The sequence below is a fragment of the Propithecus coquereli genome, unplaced genomic scaffold (genome assembly GCF_000956105.1).
Source record: "Propithecus coquereli isolate 6110/MARCELLA unplaced genomic scaffold, Pcoq_1.0 Scaffold675, whole genome shotgun sequence".
Lineage (NCBI taxonomy): Eukaryota > Metazoa > Chordata > Mammalia > Primates > Indriidae > Propithecus > Propithecus coquereli.
The window spans coordinates 476,999-487,852 of NW_012152785.1; the positions used below are offsets into that span (position 1 = coordinate 476,999).

The 10,854-nt window shown below is 33.7% G+C and overlaps 1 protein-coding gene across 1 annotated transcript in view; it reads left to right on the forward strand.

Annotated features, from left to right (window-relative positions):
• Positions 1–10,854, forward strand: part of PCDH15 (protocadherin-related 15) — a 493,462-nt gene that overhangs the window by 452,469 nt on the left and 30,139 nt on the right. Inside the window, 1 exon segment of the mRNA XM_012660698.1 lies at positions 9,960–10,136. Within this exon segment, the coding sequence (XP_012516152.1) occupies positions 9,960–10,136 (177 nt within the window).

Sequence of the window (10,854 nt, forward strand, 5' to 3'; positions counted from 1 at the left end):
TTAATAATAAATAGTAGTAAAATACTAATACTAAAACAACCTAGAACAATGTAAGGAATATAGTCAACCAATATCATATTTTTCTGTGTACATGGTGATGAACAGTGTTGAATTTTCAACATGTTGAATGAATGTTCTTGTGTAAAAAATATATATGCCATGATCTCTGACTGCTTGTGCACAACTGACAACCAATAGAACTAAGAAGAGAAATGTCTTATGCACCCCACGCAGGATAATCAATAGTATTAAACAATTACTGTCTTATATCAGTCCTGTGATAGTCATACAAACTTCATCAAGTCCAGATATTTTTGTTGCTGTTGTGGTTCACTATTGTATCCCTAGTACTTAGACCAGTTTCTAACATAGAATTGGTGTTCAATACATATGTGTTTGATAAATGAGTGAGTGAATGGAATTGTCCCTCAGTTTTGCCTAAGCCCCTCTATTTGCATCAATTTTATTTCCCAGCCATGTATTTATTTCCCACCCACAAATTTGGTTCTTATATATTCAAACACACTTTGTGCTCTGCTACCTTCACATGTTCTTCCTTTCACATGCTCTTCCTTTCATATGCTACCTTCGTTCAATAGAAAATTTCCTCTCCTCGAAGAATCCTTCCTAGATTATATTAACTCATGGTAAATGTTCTTTTGACCAATTTCAAAGCATCCATTGTCTGAAGTGTCTTATCACATGTAATTTTCCAATTAATCTTGTTTTTTCTTTGGATATCTCATAGTGTTGGTGAGTTGTTATTCTTCTAATATTACTAGGTCACTTTTACTGAATTCTTTTAAATGGCTTTTTTTTTTAGAGCAATATTAGGTGCACAGCAAAATAAAGAGAAAGGTGCAGAGATTTCCCACATACTTCCTGCCTCCATACATGCATAGTCTATCAATGTCCCCCACAACTTTGGGACATTTTTGACAATTGATAAATCTACATTAATGCATTGTCTTAGTTCATTTTGTGCTGCTATAACACAAATATCACAGACTGGGTAATTTATAATGAGCAGAAATTAATTTGTCACAATTATAGAACCTGGGAAGTCCAAGATTGAGGGACCATCACGTGGGGAGGATCATCTTGCTACATCTCATGAAGGAAGGACGAAGAAAGGGCAAGAAAACGAGAGTAAAAGTGGACCAAACTCCCCCTTTTATAATTAACCCACTCTGGTAATAACTGCATTAACCTTTGCTTTTTGCAGAATGTCATATAGCTGGAATCATACAGTATGCAGCCTTTTCAGATGCACTTTTTTCACTTAGTAATAGTTTAAGGTACTCTTTGTTTTTTCATGGCTTGATAGCTCATTTCTTTTTAGCATTGAATAGTATTCCATTGTCTAGATGTACCACTGTTTATCCATTCATCTGCTTAAGGACATATTGGTTGATTCCGAGCTTTGGCAGTTATGATCCAGGGCAAGTTTACGTGACAAATCTGAATTATCCAGACTACAAATTTCTATTAAACCCAGTAGCAATCACTGCAACTTTAAGCAGAATGAAAAATATGTGATTAATTGAATTACAAAGACAGATTAGACTAGAGATTAGAACAATCAGACAAATGTTGCTGCCATGAAATAATTAGAGCAATGATTAGGGCATTGGCACGGCTCTACCTTAAAGTGAAAATATGCATGATATCAGTTCTAATGTGCTAGAAATTGACTGATGATCACTTCAGTAAAGACAATTTATTAGAAAACTATTGGGAGCTTACACTATTACCAAGACAATGAACAACTAGAGTGGGAAATGATCAATAACAGAGGCAGCTCCAGAGGCCTGAGAAGCATCAAGAATAGTTTTATATACATCATCTGTCTGGTGAGGATGTTGCACCTTGTATAGATGAATTCCAACTGTTTTAAATTCAAGAACCAAATTTCATGGAGAAAATGGCTTCATTTGGGTCAAATGGAGTCTTTTTAGCATGGGGTTAGGGCTAGTTAAGACCCATAACTAAAGTTCTACCAAAAATGACTGCTAGAAACAAATTTCTCAAATAAAAATCAGAATGTTATTATGAAAAGAATATAAGTGCTAGTCAAACAAAAAGCAACAAAGTCCACTTGTAAAATGTCGGTATTAATGTCTTTATATCAGTATCTTCTTTTTATGTCTTTTATGAGGATTTAATATAATTTCTACAGTATAGATAGCACAGTCCTAAACACATATTTTTATCCAGGATGGAAAAAACTGATTGAAGTTGCACTGTGGCTACCATTTGCCAATAAGTAGGCAGTACAAAGAATGACACTTAATTAGCAAAATGGGGAAGGAAAAAATACTTCAATTGATTAGATTTTATTTGTTTTTGTCATTTCTGATGGCAGGAAAAAAAGCTTTTAAACATTACTTATTATTTTACAGTTTGTTTGAACAGTTTTTAGTTATAATTAAGTAGTGCTGACCAGAATTTACACATACTGACTGACAGAAAAATGACAAATGTGATTGGAGATTTTGAGGCCTCTTGGCTATTTCATAGTGCATCTTAGTTGCTTGGGTTGTCACAATAAAATACCACGGACTGGATGGCTTAAACAACAGAAATTTGCTTTCTCACTGTTGTGGAGACTACAAGTCTAAGAGCAAGGTGCCAGCAGGGTTGGTGTCTCCTCTCGGGTTGCTGATGGCTGCCCTCTCATTATGTGCTCACATGACCTCTTTGTGCTTATAGAGAGAAAGTGAGAGAGCTCTCTGGTATCTCTTCTTATAAAGCCACTAATCTTATTGGATCAGGACCCCACTCTTATGAATTCATTCAACCTTAATTATTAATACTTCCTTAGCAGCCCCATGACCAAATATAGCTATACTGGGAGTTAGGACTTCAACATCTGAATTTGAGGGGATGTAAACATTAAGTTCATAACACAGTGGGAATAAGATAAAGAATAATGAATATTCTTTTTTTTCATGTGTAGTTTGCTAAAAAATCCTTTGAGTATCACCTTCTTTGGTTGGTAACACATAGACTTATTTAAGAGTAACAAAGAAGAGTGTGAAAAAATTTCCATTAGCTGTCTACCTATATCACATGTCAAATAAAAAACAAAGTTTTTAGGATTTAGGAGAGGAGAAAATTTATTCCAAAGGGTTGTTGTAAGAGAGGGGAAAGGGATCATGCACTAGGGGGAGGGGGCCTGCTGTAACAGGGAGAACTTTCTGACCAAGAGATATGCAAGTGTTGCAAAGGTTAAGAAGAAAAGGGCTTTCATAGGGGGGAGTAAACAAGAACTGGATGTGGGCAAGAGGGATGCTTGGGAAGTAGCTCAGAGAATGTTTTACCCTGATGTCAGCCTAGTCTGAGAGAAGTTTTTAAATGGGGGGCAGATTGCATGGAGTCTCAGGAAAAGGGTGGGTCAACTTTAGGGGCACAGAAGAAGATAAACTTAACTGAAGTTTGGTTAAAAGGTATTTGGACTTCACTAGTCAGTGGGGATAAAACAGTTCAATGAATTACTTATGAGACAAAGAATAGAAATTTTAGGGTCTGTGTCTTTCTTTCTCATAGGGAAACACAAGGGATCATGATCCTTATTTAAGTCATGGGGGAAAAGTGTTCCTTTGCAGTAAGCAGTTTCCTGGAACAAAAAGGGTGAGGGGCTTCTTAACCATAGCTGTTTTCCAGGAACACAGGGCATAGGTAAAATTCAACATTGTCAGGTGCAAAACAGGTTACTGTCCAAATCAAAATCTCATGTTTTCTAGGAACATAGTTAGTCAACATGATTTAAATTTGTATTTCCTTATTTTGTGTCCAGCTAGCATTTCCCCGAAATAATATGCATTTTTAAGTCCAGTATTAAACCACTCAGCAATTATTAAATTATAAAATACAGTCACCATTCCCTATCTAAGCTCAAAACCACAACCTAGATTCAATTTTTTAAATTAATTTTTAAATTAGGTGCCTTCCCCAAGCAATTCTCCTGTAAATGAGAAGGGGAAGGGAGAGAGTAAAAAGATTGTGGAAGTAGTTTCTTACATATTTTGGAAATTAACCCCTTATTAGATATATGTATTGCAAATATTTTCTCCCATTTCACAGGGTGTGTTTTTATTCTTTTATTCTTTCTTTTTATTCCTCTGCTGTGCAGAAGCTTTTCAGTTTGCTGTAGTCCCATTCCTCTTTTTTTGCTTTTATTGCCAGTGCTTTTGGTGTCATATCCAAAAAAACCTTTGCAGAGACCAATGTCAGAAAACTTCCCTCTATGTTTTTTTCTGGTAGTTTTACAGTTTCATATCCTAAATTAAAGTATTTAATCTATGTTGAGTTAATTTTTGTGTATGGTAACCCAATTTAAAAATGCGTAAAGGACTTAAATGTCTTCAAAGACATACAAATGACAAACAGGTACATGAAAAGTTGTTCAACATTGCTAATCATCAGGGAAATGCAAATCAAAACCACAGTGAGATATCATCTCACACCTGTTAGCATTACTTTTATAAAAAAAAAAAACAAGCAGAAGATAAGTGTTGGTAAGATTATAGAGCAATTAGAACACTTGTACACTGTCAGTGGGAATATAAAATGATGGAGCCACTGTGAAAAACAGCATGGAGTTTTCTTAAAAAACTAAAAAATAGAACTATCATATGATCCAGCAATTCCAGTTCTGCGTATATATCCAAACAAATTGAAAGCAGCACCTTGAAGAGATATCTGCCCTCCCATGTTCACTGCAGCATTATTCTCAATAGCCTCAACATGGAAACAACTCAAATGTCCATTGACAGATGAGTAGATTAAAAAAAATATGGTATATACATACAATGGAATATCATTCAGTATTAAAAAAGAAGGGAATTCTGCCATTTGTGATAACATGGATGGGCTTGGAAGACATTAAATAAAATATATCAGGCAGAGAAAGACATATATTGTATGATTCCTCTTATATGAGGCATCTAAAATAATCAAGGGTAATAGAAATAGAGAATAGAATGATGGTTACCCAGGGATGAGGAAAGAAGATATGGTATCTGTTGTTCAATGGGTATAAAGTTATAGTTATACAAGATGAGTTATAGTTATACAAGATCTGCCACAAAATGCAGTACCTATAGTTAACAATAGGCATTATGTACTTAAAAATGTGTTAAGAGGGTAGGTCTCATATTAATATTTCATACCAAAAGAAAAGCAAACAAACAAAAAGCAAAGGGACACAAGGAAACTTTTGAACGTGATGGATATGTTCATTGCGTTGATTTGGATGATAGTAACACAAGTGTAACATTTGTCCAAACTCGCTAAATCATATACATTAATTATGTGCATTTTTGTATACCAGTTATACCTCAGTAAAGCTGGGGGAAAAGAAAGATTGTGGAAGAAAATCAACCAGAGCATTATTAGCATAAGTTTTTATTAGGAAATGCAAGACATGGGAGGGTATGATGGAAAGTCCCCCAAGGATGTTGGGAAAAGAAAGAATGTTTTATGAAACTTCAGCAGGAAGGGGTTGGCTGAAATCCAGCTAGTTTTGAGAACAGAAGAATTGTTCTTATGTATTAACAGCCGTTGTTTGGATAGCCTGAATAATCAAGAGAAGCACAGAGGAACAGATAGATGCCAAAGGCAGGTGAGAAGGAACACCTATGGGAACCAGGACACGTGCAGGCCACAATGGAAAATTCCCCATTCTTCGGGGTTTTTATGGCATTCGAGAAATACTTCTCTCATTATTTTTATCATTTTTGCATTAGAATGCATTTTCTCCACATTACAGACCTAAAGTATTATGAAACAGTATATAGTACCAAATGGTGATGCATTACTTCCACTTTTCTTCAAATATTATCCAGCTTTAATAATATTTTATAAAATACTATCATTATAACACCATCACCATGAAAACTTTTCCTCAAATACATCACTGGACATTATAAGGAAACAATTCAGAAGATTCAAGGTATCTGAGATGAAGCATAGAAGGGATCTTTGCCCTGTATTCAATGGAAAAGATGATAGAAAAAAAGCAGCTTGAACTCTGAAAAGATTTGCCTTCTCTTAAAACTATTTGTGTCTAGATAGACACTTCAAGGGAGATGATAAAGCATTCTAAATTGGTCTGTAAGCTTTAGTCTCTTCTTTATTTTTTTTTAAACAAAGAATCATCTGTAGAAATTGACCTATTTTGAAATGAAGAACCACAAAAAGCCAGCATTTATCTAGGTCAACCTATAATTAATGTAAGTTTGTGTTCAGTTAAGTATTGCATTTCTTGGTTTATTTTTATAAGATTGATACTACTTGTAAATGGATACATATTTAGGCATAATAGTGATCCATATCATAGAACTTGATTATATGGTTCTTGTATGGCTAAAATATGATATAATTTGCATATGGATTAAGTTGCTTCTTCTCTTCCTTCAAATTATTGAGTAGGCTGAGCATTTAATAAATCCTTCATCTACATAAACTCTTTGCTAACTAGTTTTCCTGATTCTACTTTTGGCTCCCCCTTCAGCCTATTCTCAACATAACGGCCAGTATGCTTTTAAATATAAGACAGATCATATTACTTCAATATTTAAAACCCAGCAATGGATCCTTATTTCACTCAGAACAAAAGGTAATGCCCTTACAATTCTAAAAGTCCTCATGTGATCTTCTCTGGCCACACATTCTATCAGGGCATTGACATAGCTAGCAAATCCCTTTTCCTATAACAAACACTCTTTCCTAGAATATCCATATTGTACATTGTCCCCTGAAGTTTTTGCTCAAATAACAATTTATCAATGGTGCTTTTTCTGAACACTCTTACTAATTTTATTGTTTCATTATCCATTCTTTGTCTTGCCAGTTAGAATGTAAATTCTATAATGTAAGAGATCTTTGTTCACTGATATATTCTATGTGTCTGGAATAGTGTCTGGCCCATGGTAAGTATTCGGTAATTATTTGTTGAATGAATGAATAAATGAAAAATTTCCTACTTAACACCTATCTGAGTATTGCTGTAATTTTATTAGACAGCTCTTAGTCCAATTAATTTTCTACATTTTTCAAACTATGAAAATATAGATTTATATGAAGTTTTTATCTTAAAGAAGTTGTAGAAAAGTAAATAGGAAGTTAAAGAGTTTTTTTAAAAATATGACTATATTGTATTTATTATTCCCATTATAAAAAATTCAAGCAGTATACTATATAAAGAAAATTATAAAAAAGTAAACTCAAAATTATACCACCTGGACTTAAGCATTATATAAACATTGTTGCAGACATCTGTGTTGATATGTTTGTGTGTGTGGGTGTGTGCGTGTGTATAATATAGATATTACAGCTTAGATAAACATCATTGCAAATCTCTCTATATATACATATATGTGTATGTGTGTATAAATGTATGTAATGAAATCTTTATACATATATGTAATGAAAACACAGAAAATGTTTAGTATATAGATACAGTAAGTGGCAAGATAGATTTTTACAAAATACGTTCTCATTTAAAAAGTATTAAGTTTAGTTTTAAATATATTTATTAGAAAAAGACATAGGAGAAATTCAAATTAGTGCACAATTCTCTTCATCATAAAATACATTTTATCCCAAAATATGTCTAAAAGTTTAAGAAAAAAAATGTTCAGGGAGAAGACATTGTTGCATGCTTTAAATGGCATAATTTATTTTTAAACTCCTTTGATTTATGATTCCCTGCTACCATAAAGTAATTAGTAGTCATATTTCATTCCATATCTAACTTTTAGTCACATATTAGTTTGCAATATTGTACTGAAATATAGAAAAAAACAAAGTCTCAATAGACATGTTTCTTCATTATAGGATAGCACAAAGTTAATTTATGCATACAGGAAGGATATCCTTGGAATGTATCAAATCAATGCCTAAATGCACTGGAGAAGTCATAAACTGTTAAACTGAAGTATTGAAACAGATAGCCACCAACCTACTGTATTGTATTTAATTATGTACTCAACATTTGTTTACTTTTTGATTTGTGAACAAATAATACTAGTGAGAAATATGTTTTCTTAATAATTCCACAAACTAATTATTAATAAATGTCTTGAATGAATTAGAGGCAAGGAAGGAAGCTTATTAATGCAAACATTTAAGCCAAATAAATATTAATAAAAATAATAATCATTTTAATGGAATAGTTACTATGTGCTAACAACTGTGCAAAGATTTATGTTAAAACTTTAGTTCATTTAATGCACACACAACCCTATGTGGTAGACGATGTCCTCATTTTATATTTTAGGAAACCAAAATTTTGAAAGCTTAAAATTACTTGTCTAAGGTTATGCAATTGATAAATAAAGGAACTGAAAACTGAAGCCAAACCTCTGTGCTCTTCAATGCTATATTATTACTGTGTGTGCCTCCTACATAATGTCAAGAGGATAGTGTGGTTTGACTCTGAGGCCTCTCTTATTTTTGTTAAGTGAGCATGAGCCTCTCAGGAGAATCCTAAAACACAGGCTGAATGATGTTAGGCCAGGCCTGTGTCTCCCAGTACATCCATTCTCTTCAGTTTCCCAGAGAGGCTGCATTCAATTATTAACTGGTGTTTGCTGAGTGCCTTTACTCCTTTTTTCCACCTTATCTTTTCTTTATTCTTCAAGGATCTCATAAAAAAAGAAACTGTAAAGCAGAGAGACTAGTGGGCATGGGTTGGTGAGAGAAATGGAAAAGAATGAATAGTACTTCAGTAAGACAGTTTTCATCTGTGCTTGTGTATAAAAACTTAAAACAACCAAATAAAACATGTCACTGTCATTGGTAGTGTCCCCTGACATGCACGAGTATAGCCATTTCCTCCAAAGTTTAGTATTGTCATTGTTCTTGTAACAAAGGCAAATTGAGCACATAGCAGATTCTTAAGGCAATATATTTTTCATAGAGCAGAAAATGGGTCAATTTTGGCATCTGAAACAAAAGTTATTTTCTGTTGTGTCAAAGAGCTTTAAAATATTTACCCTTCAAGCCCCAAAATACCTCAAAGTATGGACTCCAAAAGGAACGTGGAAGCTATAAATAAATTTTAAAATATTTTTCATGTATAGTTTACATAAATTAAAATTGATTTACTTACATTCAAATTTCTGTGCAAATTTAATAATATGCACTCTAGAGTTAATAATATAAAGTTTTTAATAAGGAAAAGGACATTACCATCTGTAGAAACACAGAAAACAAATACTTATGTGGTAATAATTTGTACTTTCAATTGAAATCCAGTTATATGATTAGAAAAGATATATTTTCCAGATATTAGTTCACATTCTTTCTTTTTTATTGAATATTACTGATTCCATACAATGAATATTACTGATTCTAAGCTGTTTGTTTTCACCTGTATAGCGTCTGAAATTTGTATACCATATTTTTGTCTTTACCTAGTATACCTGCCATTGTAAAATATCTCTACATCTCCCCTTGCTATAATGCTCTAAGTATTTTTATACCCTTAGGAAAACAAGCATATTTGTCCTACACCTTAGCATCTGGCTATGTGGCATGTATGACAAACTCTGGTGGGAGGTGTAATTTATGACAACTGTATGAAGTCAAGTGTTCTCAGACTCCATGATTCCTGTAAAGCATAGACAGCTTTATTTGTACAGTGTATTTAGCATTTCCCATGAGGCACATAAAAGCTCAAATGGTATCATAAATTCAAAAAGTCTAAACTTAAATAGGACATGGTTGATGACCTTTTCTACCTTATTCAGTTTCCAGCATCATTGGGAGCTACATACTGAAAAAATACAGAGAATTTTTTTCAAGGGTTTATATTCGGTAAACATTAACAAAAACCAGGCTGTCATCATTTTTCATTTACTGAATGTCATTTCAAGTTGAAGATGATTTTCTTTTTTTTTTTGTCCATCAAGCCCATCAAAATGTCATGTTGTACTTTGTTTGATTTATAGAATTTTGGACCGCTACGTTCAGGAGCAAATTCCTGGTGCCAAGGTTGTGGTGGAGTCCATTGGTGCTCGCCGCCATGGAGATGCCTTTTCCCTAGAAGATTACACCAAATGTGACTTGACTGTCTATGCAATTGACCCCCAAACCAATAGAGCCATTGACAGAAATGAGCTATTTAAGTAAGTACTTTTTGTGGTCTATTAACAGCTCTGTGGTTACAATAGCACGCACAGATAATTCTGACTTTAGGCTTTAAGTACCTGAAGTTTAAAACCCACCAAATTGTTGTTGAAAATGAACTGTAAGCAAAAAATCTAAGACAATACCTAGGTCCTCATGCCTAAAGGTTTTCAGGTCCAAGAGTGGACTACAGTGGCTGCAGAGGGGCTGTTCTTACAGGTGTGGTAGGGCCTGTTACATTTACGAGCAAGGAAGAGCTCCTTGAGATCCGTTCAACACAGCTCCCCACTCTTGCTCCAGGGCCCTGGCTATTTGGGACAAAAGCACAGTTTCTTGAAACAGCAGTTTGCCTGCAACAGTTTCAGTGGGCTTGTACTTTAGGAAGAAATCCAGCTTTCTCACATGTCTATTGAATTAGCAAAAACTAGTATTTGATTTTTCCCTTGACTTAGAGGTGGTTAGGGAATAATCTGCCCCATTTAAGTCCATGCCGCTTGTGATATTTCATTCTGGTATGAACCTAAATATTTGAGTTATAAATCCTAAAAATAAAGAAAATGCAAAATCTTAAACAAAATACCGTTACATATTTTCCCTCAGATGTTATTCTAGCACACTTTAATTCTTTTTTTTAATCTATTACCAGTTTTTGCTTTACTATAGTGACACCTAGTGTACAACAGGTTCTTGGAATAAAATTCCATCTAAATGAAACAT